This window comes from Lolium rigidum, chromosome 1 (genome assembly GCF_022539505.1).
Source record: "Lolium rigidum isolate FL_2022 chromosome 1, APGP_CSIRO_Lrig_0.1, whole genome shotgun sequence".
Lineage (NCBI taxonomy): Eukaryota > Viridiplantae > Streptophyta > Magnoliopsida > Poales > Poaceae > Lolium > Lolium rigidum.
In genome coordinates this window covers 33437229-33456572 of record NC_061508.1, presented here as the reverse complement: position 1 = coordinate 33456572, position 19344 = coordinate 33437229, and the positions used below count along the sequence as shown (strand labels likewise).

Here is a 19344-nt window from a genome sequence, read left to right as displayed (position 1 = left end):
CATGTGTTGCATGTGTTTTTGTTTGCAGGGATTTGAAATGCGATGGAGTTGCCAATATTTTGCCGAAACGTTGATTCATTTCCGTTTCGGCGAATGTTGGGCATACTACGCATATACATGTCCTATTTTTAGGGAAGGTCATGCCAAAATTTTCTTTTGGTATGCTAAGATATCCATTTTCTCTATATCCGCGAGCGACCATGGTCCGCATGATGAGCGAAGGCGTTGTGGCTAGGTTTTTGAAAGCCGCGACAGCCGAGATGATTAGAAATAACCAAAAGGAGATAAGATGTCCGTGTCGAAGATGCAAGCTGACGAGCCTTATGGATCCTAAAGCCGATATGGTGCGGGACCATCTTCTCATGCGTGGTTTCATGGATGGCTATCGGTGGGAAGGCGACGAAGATGATTATGAATTTGTCCATGCGAATTCAACAAGAAATAAGGAAGATCCCGGGCATGATCAGGATGTAGAAGATCCCGGAGATGATCATGATCAAAATGTAGGAGATCCTGGACCTGATGATGAGGAAGATCAAGATGGAGGTCATCATGACGATCATGAAGATGAAGACGATGGACCATCGTCGATGGACTGGGTGCAGGACCCTTATCTTCAAGAGCTGCTTCTCAAGCGGACGAGTAACGCAAGAGCTGCCGCCCGAGAGAAAGCCAAGATGGATCAACCGGAGGTAGACGCGGTTACTCCATTGTATGAAGGATGCAGGCCGGAGGATACCCGCCTGAAAGTAACGCTCATGGCTCGGAGATGAAGGTAAAGCACAAAATGACCGACACATCCTTCAACGACAACATGTCATTCGCGCAGGAACGTCTTCCCAAAGGTAACACGTGTCCGACTAGTATCGAGGAGGCCAAGAAAATCGTGTGTCCTCCGGATTTACCGCATGTGAAATACCATGTGTGCTTGAACGATTGCATCATTTATCGGAACGAGCACGCAGAGTGTACCATATGTCCGGAGTGCGGCGTCGGTCGGTACAAGAAGGGGAAGAAAGCTCCTCGGAAGGTGGTGTGGTACTTTCCGATCACTCCTCGTCTGCAGCGGTATTTCGCGGATCCTAAGCAAGCAAAGCTAATGCGCCGGCACGCGGAGATGAGGAAGGGAGAAGATGATGCGAGATGATCCGAAGAAAAAGAAAAAGGACAGGATGTTGAGACACCCTTCGGATGCTAGCCAGTGGAATGCGTTGAACCTCGAGTACCCAGAATTTGGGGACGATCCTAGGAACATAAGGCTGGGCGCGAGCACCGATGGAGTCAATCCGTTTGGCAGCCGAGCAGCACGCATAGCACCTGGCCCGTGTTTGTGTGGATGTACAACCTCCCCCTGGTTGTGCATGAAGAGGAAGTACATTCAAATGAGTATGCTAATTGAAGGGCCGAAACAACCAAGGAACGACATCAATGCTGTATATGGGGCTTCGAAAGAAGAGCTAGCCACGCTATGGGACACGCCCGCCAATACGTGGGACGCCGCCGCGGAAGAATATTTCCCTATGAGAGCCGCACTTGCTCACGACGGTGCACGACTTTCTCGGTTACGGATATGTCGCGGGGCAGGTGGTCCACGGATTCAATGCATGCGTAAGGTGCATGGACGACACAACGTACCGCCGGCTAGATAGAGATCCCGGGTCCTCGAAAACGGTGTTCATGGGACATCGAAGGTGGCTTCGCGAGGACGACGCATGGAGGAAACGCAAGGATCTGTTCGATGGTCAAGACGAACCCCGAAGACGGCCACGTACGAGAAGCGGCGAGCAAATAGACGAGCTATTGAAAAATTGGAAAGAGTGCCCACTGCCGGGAAAGAAGCGAAAGGCGCCGGAGCCGCTGCTTAAGGTATGGAAGACGAGGTCCGTTTTCCGGGACTTGCCATACTTGGAAGATCCTCCGTGTGCCTCACAGCCTTGATGTCATGCACATCACGAAGAACGTGTGCGAGAGTCTGCTTGGTACCCTCCTCAACATGCCAGAGAAGACCAAAGATGGGCCGAAAGCAAGGTACGACTTGCAATCAATTGGGATCAGGGAGGAGCTTCACGCGGGACGCCCTAATGATGATGATGATGACGATGACGATGATGAGGCGGAGGACACGCAAAGTCGTCGCAAGGGCAAAAATGCCAAAAAGATTGAATATTACTACCCCCCGCGTGCTTCACTCTAAGTCAGAAGGAGATCGAGCAGTTTTTCGACTGTCTCCTAGGAGTAAAACTTCCTTACGGTTACGCGGGGAAGATAAGCAGATACCTAGACAAAGCGAAGCAGAGGTTCAGCGGGATGAAGTCTCACGACCGTCACGTGCTGATGACGCAGATACTTCCGGTTGCAATCCGTGGGATCATGGACGCGCACGTCCGTGAAACGCTTTTTGGCCTATGCAACTTTTTCGACGTCATCTCTCGGAAGTCTGTTGGCGTGAGGTGATGACCCACAAGTATAGGGGATCGCAACAGTCTTCGAGGGAAGTAAAACCCAAATTTATTGATTCGACACAAGGGGAGGTAAAGAATACTTATAAGCCTTAACAACTGAGTTGTCAATTCAGATGCACCTGGAAAAGCACTAGTAACAGGGGTGATGTGAAAGTAGCAGTGATATGAGAGCAGTAGTAAAAGTAACACAACAGCAGTAATAGTAACACAGAAGCAATGGCACCAGAAGATAGTTGATACTACTTCCAATGACATGTAGAACGAGTATATAATGATGAAAGATGGACCGGGGTTCCCAGCTATCTACACTAGTGGCAACTCTCCAATAACAAGTGTTGGGTGAACAAATTACGGTCGGGCAATTGATAGGATTGAAATAGCATTAAGACAGAATATCAAGATCATTAATCATGTAGGCATGTTTTCCAATAATAGTCGTACGTGCTCGCAATGAGAAACTTGCACAACATCTTTTGTCCTACCAGCCGGTGGCAGCCGGGCCTCAAGGGAAACTACTTGGATATTAAGGTACTCCTTTTAATAGAGTACCGAGCAAAGCATTAACACTCCGTGAAAACATGTGTCCCTCACATCACCGCCATCCCCTCCGGTTGTCCCGATTTCGTCACTTCGGGGCCTTCGGTTCCGGACGAGTGACATGTGCATACAACTTGTAGATACAATCTAAGCAATAAGTATAGAGCTCAAATCTAAGATCATGCCACTCGGGCCCTAGTGACAAGCATTAAGCATAACAAGATTGCAGCAACAATAACTTCATAAACTTTGTAGATAGACAATCATAATGTAACAATCCATCGGATCCCGACAAACACAACACCAATTACATCAGATGAATCTCAATCATGTAAGGCAGCTCATGAGATCATTGTATTGAAGTACATGGGGGAGAGAATACCAACTAGCTACAGCTAGAACCCGTAGTCCATGGGGGAACTACTCACGAAGCATGATGGAGGCGATGGCGTTGATGGAGATGGCTTCCGGGGCACTTCCCCGTCCCGGCGGAGTGCCGGGACAGAGACTTCGTCCCCCGAGTTGGAGTTTCGCGATGGTGGCGGCGCCCCGGAGTCTTTCCGGAGTTTCGTCAAGAGTTACGGTGTTTTTAGGTCGAAAGGGATTTTATAGGCGAAGAGGCGGCGCGAGGGGGCACACTGGGGCTCCCCACCACGGGCCGGCGCGGGCCCGGGCCGGGCCGCGCCGCCTTATGGTGTGGTGGCCCTCGGCCCCTCTCCGACTCTTCTTCGGTGTTCGGATGCTTCGGGAAAAATAGGAGGTTTGGTCTTCGTTTCGTCGAATTCGAGAATATTGCCCGAACAGCCTTTACGGAACCAAAAACGACGAAAACGAGAACTGGCACTGTGGCATCTTCTTAATAGGTTAGTTCCGAAAAACGCATAAAAACATTATAAAGTGCAAGCAAAACATGTAAGTATTGTCACAAAACAAGCATGGAACGACAGAAATTATGGATACGTCGGGGACGTATCAGCATCCCCAAGCTTAGTTCCTGCTCGTCCCGAGCAGGTAAACGATAAAAGAATAATTTCTGTAGTGACATGCTACTTACATAACCTTGATCATACTATTACAAAGCATATGAAATGAATGAAGTGACTCAAGGCAATGATCTATAGTTGCTAACAAATAGATAACATATAGCAAAACTTTTCATGAATAATACCTTCAAGACTAGTATCAAAAGTCTTGCATAAGAGTTAACTCATAAAGCAATAAGTTCAAAGTAAAGGCATCGAAGCAACGCAAAGGAAGATATAAGTTTCAGCGGTTGCTTTCAACTTGTAACATGCATATCTCATGGATAATTGTCAACATAAAGTAATATGATGAATGCAAATAAGCAAGTATGTAAGAATCAATGCACAGTTGACACAAGTGTTTGCTTCTAAGATGGAAGGAAATAGGTAAAGCTGACTCAACATAAAGTAAAAGAATGGCCCTTCAAAGAGGAAAGCATCGATTGCTATATTTGTGCTAGAGCTTTGGTTTTGAAAACATAAAGAGAGCATAAAAGTAAAGTTTTGAGAGGTGTTTGTTGTTGTCAACGAATGGTAGTGGGCACTCTAACCCCCTTGCCAGACAAACCTTCAAAGAGCGGCTCCCATGGATTATTTTTATTTTTGGGTGGCACTCCTTCCAACCTTTCTTTCACAAACCATGGCTAACCGAATCCTCGGGTGCCTGCCAACAATCTCATACCATGAAGGAGTGCCCTTTTATTTTAGTTTTATTATGATGACACTCCTCCCCACCTTTGCTTACACAAGCCATGGCTAACCGAATCCTTCGGGTTCCGTCCAACAATCACATACCATGGAGGAGTGTCTATTTTTGTTAATTAATTTGGGACTGGGAATCCCATTGCCAGCTCTTTTTGCAAAATTATTGGATAAGCGGATGAAGCCACTAGTCCATTGGTGAAAGTTGCCCAACAAGATTGAAAGATAAACACCACATACTTCCTCATGAGCTATTAAACATTGACACAAATCAGAGGTGATAAATTTTGAATTGTTTAAAGGTAGCACTCAAGCAATTTACTTTGGAATGGCAGGAAATACCACATAGTAGGTAGGTATGGTGGACACAAATGGCATAGTGGTTGGCTCAAGTATTTTGGATGCATGAGAAGTATTCCCTCTCGATACAAGGCTTAGGCTAGCAAGGCTATTTGAAGCAAACACAAGTATGAACTGGTACAGACAAAACTTACATAAGAACATATTGCAAGCATTATAATACTCTACACTGTCTTCCTTGTTGCTCAAACACTTTTACCGAGAAAATATCTAGACCTTAAGAGAGATCAATTATGCAAACCAATTTCAACAAGCTCTACAGTAGTTCTCCACTAATAGGCTTAGACTACATGAAAAAACTTAATCATGATCTACTTGAGAGCTCAAAACAATTGCCAAGTGTCAAATTATCCAAGACATGATGAGGCATTTTCTGTTTTCAACCAAATATAAATAAGTGCAATAGCTTCCAACTTTTATCATTGAACATTAAAAGTAAAACGAAGAACACAAGTGTTCATATGAAAAAGCGGAGCGTGTATCTCTCCCACACAAGGATTGCTAGGATCCGAATTTATTCAAACATAAACAAAATGAAAATAAACACACAGACGCTCCAAGTAAAGCACATAAGATGTGACCAAATAAAAATATAGTTTCAGGGGAGGAACCTGATAAGTTGATGAAGAAGGGGATGCCTTGGGCATCCCCAAGCTTAGACGCTTGAGTCTTCTTGAAATATGCAGGGATGAACCACGGGGGCATCCCCAAGCTTAGACTTTTCACTCTTCTTGATCATATATCATCCTCCTCTCTTGACCCTTGAAAACTTCCTTCACACCAAACTTCTCATAAACTTCATTAGAGGGGTTAGTACTCAAAAAATTTGAATCCACCTTGGTCCTGTAGTGGCACATTGCAAGAACTCAATAAAACATTAGCTACAGCTCTCTACGTCTAGAAAACCTCGCTTAAAGTCCACAAGAGACAATGCAAAAAACAGAGACAGAATCTGCCAAAATAGAACAGCCAGTAAAGACGAATTTTAAATAAATACTTCCGTTGCTCAAATCATAAAACTCAAAACTAATGAAAGCTGTGTACATATCTGAGGAACACGCACGTAAATTGGCATATTTTTCTGAGTTACCTACAGAGAGAACAGCCCAGATTCGTGACAGATAGAAATCTGTTTCTGCGCAGAAATCCAAATCTAGTATCAACCTTCGATTAGAGGCTTCACTTGGCACAACAAAACACAAAACTAAGATAAGGAGAGGTTGCTACAGTAGTAAACAACTTCCAAGACACAAATATAAAACAAAGTACTGTAGCAAAATAACACATGGGTTATCTCCCAAGAAGTTCTTTCTTTACGGCCATTAAGATGGGCTCCGCAGTTTTAATGATGCACTCGCAAGAAATAGTATTCGAAGCAAAAGAGGGCATCAAGAGGCAAATCCAAAACACATTTAAGTCTAACATGCTTCCTATGCAAAGGGATCTTGTACACAAATAAATTCATGAAGAACAAAGTGACAAGCATAAGAAGATAAAACAAGAGTAACTTCAAAATTTTAAGCATATAGAGAGGTGTTTTAGCACCATGAAAATTTCTACAACCATATTTTCCTCTCTCATAATAATTTTCAGTAGCTTCATGAACAAACTCAACAATATAGCTATCACATGCAGCATACTTTTCATGATTTCCAAACACATAATTTTTATCAAGTTCAAGAACAGTGGAATTAAAACTTTCAAACTTACTTTTATTAATAATATAACAAGGTAGGTGATCAATCTCAATAGATATGGGACTCATGGAATAAGTCAAGAACTCTCCAATCCCATTTTCATTAGTAGTACAATTAATATTATCAAGTAACATAGGACCATCATCTAGAGCTTTATCATAGACATTTGCCAAACAAAATTCTTTAGTACCATGCATTTCGACATCAGGCACAAACAAAGCATTATCATAAGATTTATCAAAGTAGCATGGATTATCATATGTAATAGTAGCATAATTATTCTCACAAGTATTACTCATAGGTACTATTTCAAGAGAATCCACAGGAACATAACATTCAACCTCTTCCGGTAAGCATGGAGGACAATCAAATAGTGTAAGAGATAAAGAGTTACTCTCATTAGAAGGTTGACATGGGTAGCTAATCCATTCTTCCTCCTTTTGTTCGTCGCTCTCCTCTTCTTTTTCATCCAATGAGCTTTCAAGTTCATCAATTTCCTCCTCTTTTTCATCCAATGAGCTTTCAGGTTCATCAATTTCTTCTTCCACCGGTTCCTGCAAATTGTGAGTGCATTCTTGTGCATTAATGTGTCTCTCTTTATAATCAAGGATATAAGGATTCCTACTGTAGCATTCTATGCAAGAATTAAGGATAGTGAGACATAATCTTTAAGGCCCTTACAAACAACACAAGTTTCATAATTCTCAACCATGAAGGATTCTATCTCGGAGGCTCCCATAAATAAGACAAATTGTTCTACCTCTTCGAACCCATAATGAATATAGCAATTCCGATTATAGTTCTTAATTAAAAATTCCTCACTAAAGCCACATTGAAATTTAAGATGTTTAGTATCCTGTTGAGAGCAACAGTTTATATTATGGCGTTCAAGCAAGATTTCAGCAATTGTATTCAATTTTTCTATCATAGCACTCATTATTTTACCAGTTCTTGATTCTCTATAATTATTATAACATTCTATAAGCTCCAAGTAGGTTGTAGGTTCTCCCATAACAGCAGTTTTTAATTTTTTGGTTTTTCAAATTTTTATGGATTTTTGGATATATAGGAAAAGTAAAACAAGACAAAAATAAACTAGACAAAAGTAAACTAAGCAAACTAATACTAGATGGAAATAAACTAAGCACAAATAAACTAGACAAAATTAAACTAAGCAAAACAAAATAAAATAAAACAGAGAGAGAGGTAGAGTGTACTCCCCAGGTGAACTTATGAGTAGAGCTATGCCTCCCGGCAACGGCGCCGTGAAAATAGTCTTGATGACCCACAAGTATAGGGGATCGCAACAGTCTTCGAGGGAAGTAAAACCCAAATTTATTGATTCGACACAAGGGGAGGTAAAGAATACTTATAAGCCTTAACAACTGAGTTGTCAATTCAGCTGCACCTGGAAAAGCACTAGTAACAGGGGTGATGTGAAAGTAGAAGTGATATGAGAGCAGTAGTAAAAGTAACACAGCAGCAGTAATAGTAACACAGAAGCAATGGCACCAGAAGATAGTTGATACTACTTCCAATGACATGTAGAACGAGTATATAATGATGAAAGATGGACCGGGGTTCCCAGCTATCTACACTAGTGGCAACTCTCCAATAACAAGTGTTGGGTGAACAAATTACAGTCGGGCAATTGATAGGATTGAAATAGCATTAAGACAGAATATCAAGATCATTAATCATGTAGGCATGTTTTCCAATAATAGTCGTACGTGCTCGCAATGAGAAACTTGCACAACATCTTTTGTCCTACCAGCCGGTGGCAGCCGGGCCTCAAGGGAAACTACTTGGATATTAAGGTACTCCTTTTAATAGAGTACCGGAGCAAAGCATTAACACTCCGTGAAAACATGTGTCCCTCACATCACCGCCATCCCCTCCGGTTGTCCCGATTTACGTCACTTCGGGGCCTTCGGTTCCGGACAGTGACATGTGCATACAACTTGTAGATACAATCTAAGCAATAAGTATAGAGCTCAAATCTAAGATCATGCCACTCGGGCCCTAGTGACAAGCATTAAGCATAACAAGATTGCAGCAACAATAACTTCATAAACTTTGTAGATAGACAATCATAATGTAACAATCCATCGGATCCCGACAAACACAACACCAATTACATCAGATGAATCTAAATCATGTAAGGCAGCTCATGAGATCATTGTATTGAAGTACATGGGGGAGAGAATACCAACTAGCTACAGCTAGAACCCGTAGTCCATGGGGGAACTACTCACGGAGCATGATGGAGGCGATGGCGTTGATGGAGATGGCTTCCGGGGCACTTCCCCGTCCCGGCAGGTGCCGGGACGAGACTTCTGTCCCCGAATTGGAGTTTCGCGATGGTGGCGGCGCCCCGGAGTCTTTCTGGAGTTTCGTCAAGAGTTACGGTGTTTTTAGGTCGAAAGGGATTTTATAAGCGAAGAGGCGGCGCAGGGGGGCACCTGGGGGCTCCCCACCACAGGCCGGCGCGGGCCCAGGCCAGGCCGCGCCGCCTTATGGTGTGGTGGCCCTCTGGCCCCTCTCCGACTCTTCTTCGGTGTTCTGGATGCTTCCGGGAAAAATAGGAGGTTTGGTCTTCGTTTCATCGAATTCCGAGAATATTGCCCGAACAGCCTTTCTGGAACCAAAAACAGCAGAAAACAGGAACTGGCACTGTGGCATCTTGTTAATAGGTTAGTTCCGGAAAACGCATAAAAACATTATAAAGTGCAAGCAAAACATGTAAGTATTGTCACAAAACAAGCATGGAACGACAGAAATTATGGATACGTCGGGGACGTATCATGAGGCAACTTAGAAGGCTACAGGAAGAGATCGTGGTGATACTGTGCGAGCTTGAGATGTACTTCCCGCCCGCATTCTTCGACGTTATGGTGCATCTATTGGTACATATCGTGGAGGATATCATCCAACTGGGGCCGACGTTCCTGCACAGCATGATGCCGTTCGAAAGGATGAATGGTGTCATCAAAGGGTACGTTCGCAACAGGGCATGTCCAGACGGAAGCATAGCCAAGGGCTTTTTGACCGAAGAGTGCATCTCCTTCTGCACGAGTTATCTAGAAATCGAGAACCCCGTTGGCCTGCCCGTAAACAGGCATCTCGGGAAGCTCGCTGGATGGGGTCACCGCGACGGTAGCCGCGAAATGCATGTCGACTTCAAGGGTCGAATCACCGACTTTGAAAGAGCAAACCTAGTCGCGCTACAACACATAGACGTGGTCGATCCTTGGGTGGTAGAGCACAAAACCTTCATCGCAAAGACGTACAGTGATCAGAGCCAACAGAGGACGGACGGAGATATAATCAAAGAGCACAACTCAACCTTCACGCGGTGGTTCAAGGACAAGATGCTGACGTACTCTATAGACGAGGATTCTTCTGCGGAAGAAAAACTCATATTCGCCTTGTCACAGGGCGCCGAACACAACCTGATGACATTTCAGGCGTACGATATCAACGGCTACACATTCTACACCGAGGAAAAGGACACGAAGAGCGATTATCAGAACTCCGGGGTAACGATGGAGTCCTACACCGGTGACGTCAAGCAGAGATACTACGGAAAGATCGAGGAGATCTGGGAGCTGAGCTACGCCGGAGAGAATGTGCCGATGTTCCGTGTCAGGTGGGCCAAGAACGTCGTAAAAGAAGACCGGCATTTCACCACCATGGTTATACCCGAAGCCAAATGCAAGACAGCGGGCGCAAAGGTCACCGCGAAATATGAGCCATGGGTACTAGCTTCCCAAGTGGACCAATGCTTCTTCATTACTGACCCGCAAAAGCCCAGCCGTGTTGTCGTGAGGAGAGGCAAAAGGAGCATCATCGGAATGGATGGAGCCGCCAACGAGCTAGACTTTGACCAGTACGACGATCCGAAGATGGAAGATGACGACGACGATGATGAAGAACCATACACAACAAGAAGAAGCAGGACCACCCTACCTAAAGGCCGTCCATTCAAGAGAAGAAGTCTAGGAGTTCCGGGGCTAAATTATTCAACCGCGAGAAAGAAGGGCAAGAAGATTGTGAAAAGATAATTATGTATCATTTTCTTGTATGAATAATGGATGTCATATTGTTAATCTACACATTGTACCGATCAAAATAGACATATAATTTATATTTTTGGATATTTTCTAGATTCTCTAGTATTTTTAATATTCTACATAATTCTAATTATTTATGCCTTTTATTTTGGTGTATTATGCTATTTTGGATGTTTATTATAGTGTTAAATCAATTTAAAAAGAAAAGGAAAAAAATGGGGCCGCCAGGGTTCGAACCTGGCCGGCAGGGGTTTGGCACAAACCAACCAAGCGACAGAGCCAGTGCGGTACTAAGCGGGATATGTCAATCCCCCCCGCGTTATTGTTTTGACCCAGACATAAAGTGGCAGTGGCGCACCTCTAGAGGTGCGCCATTGTTAAGCCTCATAGTGGCGCACCACTAGAGGTGCGCTATTGCTAAGTGTGTCTGGGGACTTCGCCAAAATTCCCCTTCTCTTCCCCGTCCCGACCAGATCCTCTTCTTCGCCCATTCACTCCTGCGCCCTCCTCTCCGCCGGCGACGCCCTGCGCCCATTCACCACTGCGGCCTCCTCTCCGACGCCACCTCACCGGCGACACGAGCGACGCCCTCCTCTCCTCGCCACCCCGGCGACGCCCTCCACTCCTCGCCACCCCGGCGACGCCCTCCTCTGCATCTCGTCACCGACGACCCCTCGATCTTGATCTCCGACGTCGCGCAGGTACGTCCCCCTCGACGGCGGCCGCCTCCCCCTCGATTCACCTCGATCCCCACCCGCCTCACGTTCTCTCCCCCGCGGAGCAGATCCTCTCAAGCTCGCCGCGGAGCAGATCCTCTCAAGCTCGCCGCGGAGCAGATCCTCTTCGAACTCCGCCCCATCGAGCTGCTGGCCAACCCCGTGCTCACCTGCGCCACCGCGACCGACGCCGGCTACCCCAGCAACTTCGTCGCCAACCTGTTCCTCTACGTGCAGGTGAGCCACCTCCTCCTTCTGTCATTATGCTTCTGCATCAAATGCCTCTCCTTCATAGTTTAGATGAAACAATATAGCTTACTAAATTGACTAGGCAAGATGCTCTGTATATTTTTGAGAGAAAAACACAAACATTTGAGTTTAGCTTAGTTTTCTTTATATGACTTGAGCACTGGCATTCATTGATGCAGTTAGTTAGTGTAATGCACATCTATTTTGCTATGGTGTAACTGAACCCGAAAGTAATTAACATAATTACATCCTGCTACTAATTCTGAAAGTGAAAAATTAAGAGGCAAAAATTAGTCTGAAACATTAACAACAAACTTATAAACATCGGCTAGTTAGTGGCATTCTGAGTACACTGGCATTCGGCTAGTTAGTGGAACAAGAGGATCATGAAAAGCTTTCTGCTTACCTGGAGAGATCAGGTAGGTCTGCACAAACCTCTTCCGCTCATCGAAATCTGTTGACAGCAGGAGCAGTAAGCAACGGTGAATAGACAGTGTAGCCTAATCAACATATCTAAAGATAAAAATTAACAGTGCACAGAAAGCAGTAGCTTTGACAAACAACAGCCATGCAAAATACCTGGATATTTTGTGTAGTCCAGTAGATGAGGCTCTTCTGAATTGTAGTCCGCAGCCATCTCGCAGAAATGGTTTGCGATATCATAGGCAACTGGGTTAAAGCTTGAATACTCGTAGTCCTGTAGATGCACAGAGATAAGCCCGGGAGATGTATTTTCCAGTTAGCAATGACTCAAACATACACCAGTTAGCAATAACTTACAATGATGGTCAGTTCTTTGGTCTCTTCATCAATCATGATGTTGCCATACTGGAGATCATTGTGGCAAAATCCTATGCACTGGTCTTCCCCTGAAAATTCACTCTCCAATGCAGTGATCTCCTTCTCCAAGCTATCCAAACGGAACTCTTTCGCTTCGTCAGAGGGGCACACACCCTTGGCAGTTTTGAGCCAGTTTCTATGAAAGATAAAGATGTGTATTGTCCAGTTAGAACTTAACTTTGATGGTATGTTTAGTTTTAGGAAAAGTGTAATACAAAGATAAGTATGTGAGTTAAGAAAAATAATTGAGTAACTGAAGATTCAGCAGTACCTCAATCTATCCCACAGGATTTTTGCGAATAGTAAAGCAAGGTCATTCTGAGTACACTGCCATGTAAACATTAACAACAAACTTATAAACATCGGCTAGTTAGTGCTTAGCCTTAATGTGGTTGCTTTCTGCTTGCAGTTTGGATATATGCCAAATATTAGCAGTATTAGTTATACTGAAGCAAAATAATGAGGCTCTGTTCTGGAACATTTGATCTCTTTGGATGAATGTTGCTGTTCTGGATGAATGCCTCATATTCTGTGCACTAGATCATAAAGCATTATGTTCTGCTTATGTGTAGCCCTGTAGCCATTTGCCTGACATAAAAATGACAGCACACAAGACAAAGTTTAATTAGCATCAGGTTTCCTTTTGATTTTCTCTATTTGAACTCCACAATACCATGAACAAGCTTACTGAATTTTTATTTTTATGTTTTTCAAGGCAGAGTTGAGCACCTGACCGCCGCCCTCGCATCTTCCTCGACCCGGAGCAACAACTCACCTCTCGGAGACTCCACGCGACTCACGGTGAGCTTGATGCTGCTAGCTACTGCCGCTAGCTGCTAACTGCTACTGCCGCTAGCTGCTAACTGCTGCTGCTTGCTAGCTGCTTGCTGCTGCTGCTAGCTAGCTGCTGCTGCTAGCTGCTGCTGCTAGCTAGCTGCTACTGCTTGCTAGCTGCTTGCTGTTGCTGCTAGCTGCTGCTTGCTGCTGCTGCTTGCTAGCTGCTGCTGCTTGCTAGCTGCTGCTGCTGCTGCTTGCTGCTTGCTAGCTGCTTGCTGCTGCTGCTAGTTGCTGCTTGCTACTTGTTGCTGCTTGCTGCTTGATGTATGCCCATGGTTAGCTGATGCATATAGCTAGCTGATGCATGCTGTTGAGTGCTCAGCTGGTGGAGGATCAATTGTATATGTGCCATGGTGTATATGGAGGAACAATTGTATATGTGCCATGGTGCTCAGCTGGTGGATAGTTTTCCTGGTGTATTTGTGTCATTTTCTTGTGCGGGGATCGACGAGTTGCCCATTATCGCCGAAATGTTGATTCATTTCCGTTTCGGCGAAAATGGGGCACTCATATGTCCATAAATTAGCATAGGTCATGCCCAATTTTTCCGTGAAATCTTGCGCTAACTTTATGCATTTTTTCCTACTTAGTTCGAACATGGCCAACAACGAAGAGGCCGGCGGCAGCGGTAGCAAGCCATTCTGGATGCTAACCGATGAAAGGGAGGTGATGGAGTCACAACCTCGCCGCGACGACAGCGAGGATGATGGCACCGATCCAGAGTACCGAGCGGACGATGCCGCCGAGGATGACATCACTGATGGTGCCGGCGAGGATGACACCACGGATGGTGCCGGCGAGGATGACACCGGCGCACCGAAGAAGCTACGGAGGGAGCGTCGCCCGAATGTGCTCAGCACCGTGAAGCAGGCATTCACCGAAGTGAACGCCACTGGGCTTCCAATGGCGCCCCCTGATTTAGTCAAAGGTTACGCTGCCCAACTCGGGTGCATCCTCCGGAGAACGGTCTCGATCAACACCGAGAACCTCAGGCATCCTGACCGAGCGAATTTGCGCACCCTCCTCTTCAAGAAGCTGCACGAACGATACGAGTTCCCGGTGGACTGCTCAGAAAAGAGGTCTCATGCGGAACAAAGTGCACAATGCCGCCCTCACGAAGATGAGCACCGCCCTCGCTAGTTGGAGGAACCGAGTGAAGAAAATGATTAATAGTGGTGAGAGTTACGAGAAGATCAAGGAGTCAAATCCCTCGATCACCGAGCAAGACTACGCTGATTTCAAGATCAAGTGCGAGAGCGAGTCAACGTCGGATTCTAGTCAGTGGGGGAAGGACATGCGAAAACTGAACTTAGGCACCCACAAACTTGGTCCTGGCGGTTTTAGGGTGGCGCAACCGAAATGGGACGCCGCGGATAAGGAGCGTGTGAAGAACGGCCTCGAGCCCCTCTTGCCGCAATACAAAAACAAGCAAACCAGGAACTTTCTCCTGGCCCGGTACCGTATTGACCCGGAAACAAAGGAGCTCACCACCACTCCGGATGTGAAGGAGTTTGAGGCTCTTCTGGTAAGGAATGCACCCGCTTAATTAGCTCCTTTATGGTTGCATTCTTATTGATGAATCCAAATTTCTAAATGGTTCATGCATGTTCCTCCCGTAGGCTAAGGAGGTTGCTGCGGAAAGTGAAAAGGAAGCTAGTAGCGGCGCGGGGTCCACGAGCTCCTCGCAGTGTGCTCCTTGGGACAACCCTTTAAATAGGGCGTTGAATGCCCACAAGAAGAGGGATCCATTGAGTAAGCCGACGTCGGCTGGTCGTGTGGTCGGCGAAGGATGCTCTATGAAATGGTCAGAATACTATAAGTCGGGAAAAAAGGAGAAAAAGGCCACCATCGATGAGAAGGAGGTCGCACAGCTCAAGGCACAAGTTGCGCAGATCCCGACATTGGTCCAGGAGCAAGTGCGGCAACAAGTGCAACATATCGTGGAGACCCAACAGAGGACGCAACGACAACAAGTGGAGGACCAAGTGGGCACGACGCTTAGCTCCATCATCCCTACCTTGGTTGCCGGTCTGGACGCGTGGTATAGGGGAGGAAAAAAGGGGCCTCCCCCGGTTCCCAGTTTCACGGGCAGCAACTCCCACAACGTGGAGCCATCGGTGAGTCCGCAGGCGGGAACAATGGTGTCTCCGGCGGCGCCAACATTGGTGGCTCCCGCAGCGCCAACCTTGGTGGCTCCCGCGGCGCCAACCTTGGTGGCTCCCGCGGCGCCAACCTTGGTGTCTCCCGCGGCGCCATTACTTCAGCTCAATGCACCCGTCGCTGCGGATAATACGCCGCCCGGCACCGCGCCAACAAGCAGCCACTCCATCAGTGGCACGCCCGCCTCCGGCGGTGCCTCGACCTTAGCCGAGCTGGACGCCATCACGGTAACCAACCCTCGTCTCCGATGACTTCCATATCCTTGCCTTTGACTACGCTAGCCATCCCTAACGCCCTACATGTTTTCCGCAGGGTGCCGCCGCCGACGTCCCATGCACTCTCCTGCATTTTGTGAACGGCGAGTTGATCGATGTTGCCAAGGCCAAAATCGTTCAACCGAGCAACCGCCAGTTACACGGTGTAACCATGGCACCCGACGTGTATAGGATTCAACTGGTTCGGGTGCTTAGTGGCCACGACGATGTGGTACCTCCCTTTCAACCCCATGGCGCCGACGCAGATGAGGTCCTTACCCTCCACCAATGCTTCAATTGGTCCATGGTTTGGCCAAAGAGCCAGATTCGTTTGGGGGCGAGCGACACCACCCCACGGACAGCACCCCAAGCCGTGCCGGCGCCAAGCCATGGCAAGACCACCCCAACGGTGCCGCCATCAGCCGACGAGGACATGCATATGGCACAGGATCCGAACGATGGTCCGGACGAGGACAGTACGATCGCCAACCTGGACTGCAAGTTCGATTTTGGGGTGATGGACTACGATCTCAGTAGCCAACCCTCTCAAGCTGCCGCCGAGGGGAAAACCTATTGCAACAAGCGGCGCATATTCTGTTCTCAGGAGACGCCTCCAGCTGCCGACTTCACCGAGACTCAGCCGATAGCCGAGGTGAGAAGTGTTATCAGTCCTAACACACCGAAGAAGGCTTGCGAAGAGGAGAATGCAGTCCCGGTAAATATAAAGCCGAAGGGACGGAAAAGAAAGAAGAAGGACGACAAGTCCGCCAGCCAGCCGGCACCTATCCGTGCTCGGGACGGGCCACCAGTGCCCAAGAATATCGAGGCGAGGGTGCATGTGTCGGGTGACCGGATGCTAATTCAAAGATTGTACGATGCTGCACCCGGTCCTATGCGATCTCTGGTTGACGGTATTCAGTTTATGGAGGAGCGGCGTCTCAGGGAGAAAGATAATGGATACCCAGTGTATATTGCCAAGGTGCCCTCGGGCCATGGCTTTGTCGATAGTGGCTTCGCGGAGAAGATCTTCCTGCGGTATGATGACATCTTCGCCATGCTGAACAGTTATCCGCTGCACTACACCTTCATTCGCCTATACTCGCTCAGCAAGGCGATGCGGATCATTAGACACAACATCCCGGACATCGCGATAGCCGACCCCTTCTACATGCGTGCCGTCCACTTGGCCACCGCCGGAGACCGGGCAGTCGCGAGTGGATACCTCAAAGACTTCTTTCTAGCGAACCAGAAGAAGTGTAACATCCTCCTGCATGTATTTCCCGAGTAAGTCACCCCCTCATCGTACCGGTCTTAACTCATGATTTTTTTAGATTTCAATCGTCATGTTCTTAAACATTATGTGTTCTACGCAGAGACAAAACCTGCACACTCATCTCCATAACCCCGAAACATTCCGTGGCCACATACCTCGATGCGGACGGTAAGTCAACCACGGACTACACGAATGTCAAGGGCGTACTTGATGATGCTCTCAATGCCTACGTCAAAGCGAAAAGCAACATGCAGAGGCCAAATGTTAGGTACGGGAAGCATGTGTTCAAGCACCAAACAAAGTTTCCCTGCGTCAAGAAGCCGCCTTCTAGTAACAAGGATGCCTACTACACCCTCTATCACATGGATAAGTTCATACGGGACCAGCAGCAGCTTACGCTACCTGAGCATCTCAAAGACTGGGCCAACAAATTGTCGCGGGTCCCTGACGACGGCATCAAGCAAGACTTCTTCCGCATCCAAGTAGAGTTTTGTGAAATCATCCATCAAGATGTCGTTAGAAACGCGGGGGAGTTCTTCGCCGGCTATCAGCCGTCAAACAGTGACATAGACACAATGCTCCAAATGCAGGGTGACGACTACCGCTCATGGATGTGCTTGAAGAAAGGCGGCGGTTTTATCCACGCTCCGAGAAAGTCTTGATGTGCGAGCCTAGTTATGTAGTTGTGAACTAATGACGAGCTTGTGTTGTAATAAACTTTATCCAGCACTTTACTTGCATGTCTGTTTAATTACTAGTTCGGCTATGTTTGTGAACTTATATATATGGCTCTGTCGTTTTCCGCACTTGATTTGGTCCTTAATTTTGTTTGCATATGCCGATGATTAGAATGGTTGGTCACTTGTACACTCGGGGGTGGAGCAAGCGAGCCTGGTGTGATGGCACAAATATCCATGTCTTGTGCATCCTACCCGGCCTCGCTTACTCCATCCCGGAATGTTAAAATTTGTTTTGACCAACAATGTATGAGGCCCTCGTCATTCCATTTGCTTTGGTTTTTCAGAATGCCGATGATTAGAATGGTTGGTCACCTGTACACTCCGTGAAGGCATCAGCGAGCCTGGTGTGATGACACAAATATCAATCTCTTGTGCATCCTACCTGGTCTCGCTGACTCCGTCACGGAATGTTAATATTTGTTTTGACCAACAATGTATGAGGCATATGCTCTTTCTTCCATTTTAGTGCCGATGATTAGAATGTTCGGTCAACTGTACACTCCGGGGTGTCGCCAGTGAGCCTGGTGTGATGGCACAAATATCAATCTCTTGTGCATCCTACCTGGCCCACTGACGCCATCCCGGGATGTTCATATTTGTTTTGACCGACAAAGTATGAGGCCCTTGTCATTCTTCCATTTGCTTTCGTATTTCAAAATGCCGATGATTAGAATGTTTGGTCACCTATACACTTGGGGGAGGGGTCAGTGAACCTGGTGCAATGACACAAGTATCAATCTCTTGTGCATCCTACTTGGTTTCGCTGACCCCTTCCCTAAATGTTAATATTTGTTCCGACCAACAATGTATGAGGCATATGCTCTTTCTTCCATTTTAGTGCCGATGATTAGAATGTTTGGTCAACTGTACACTCCGGGGTGTCGCCGGTGAGCCTGGTGTGATGGCACAAATATCAATCTCTTGTCCATCCTACCTGGCCTCACTGACGCCATCCCGGGATGTTCATATTTGTTTCGACCAACAATGTATGAGGCCCTTGTCATTCCATTTTGCTTTGGTATCTCAAAATGCCGATGATTAGAATGTTGGTCACCTATACACTTGGGGGAGGGGTCAGTGAACCTGGTGCGATGACACAAGTATCAATCTCTTGTGCATCCTACTTGGTTTCACTGACTCTGTCCCTAAATGTTAGTATTTGTTCCGACCAACAATGTATGAGGCATGCCTTTTAGTTCATACTACTTGGATCGTTTTTGAGTTTGCTCTTATTCGTTGCAAACATCTATGAGCGTGCACTAATGTTTCTTTGGCTTGTGCATATGTACGCAGATATGACGTGGTATGTCGTGTACAAGGGCAAGGTTCCCGGAGTCTACAACGACTGGGAGGAGTGTCGGAGACAGGTTCACCATTTTAGCGGTAACAGCTACAAAGGGTACACCACTAGAGCGGAGGCCG

General features: G+C 46.7%; 1 protein-coding gene across 1 annotated transcript in view; it reads right to left on the bottom strand.

Annotated features, from left to right (window-relative positions):
- Positions 1-11952: 11952 nt before the first annotated feature.
- Positions 11953-19344, bottom strand: part of LOC124706506 (probable choline kinase 2) — a 66994-nt gene continuing 59602 nt past the window's right edge. Inside the window, exons 2-7 of the mRNA XM_047238175.1 lie at positions 12930-12985; positions 12599-12794; positions 12398-12515; positions 12225-12272; positions 12066-12080; positions 11953-11978 (exon numbers count right to left, since the gene is read on the bottom strand). Coding sequence (XP_047094131.1) covers positions 11953-11978; positions 12066-12080; positions 12225-12272; positions 12398-12515; positions 12599-12794; positions 12930-12985 — 459 coding nt within the window. The remainder of the gene's footprint in view (positions 11979-12065; positions 12081-12224; positions 12273-12397; positions 12516-12598; positions 12795-12929; positions 12986-19344) is intronic.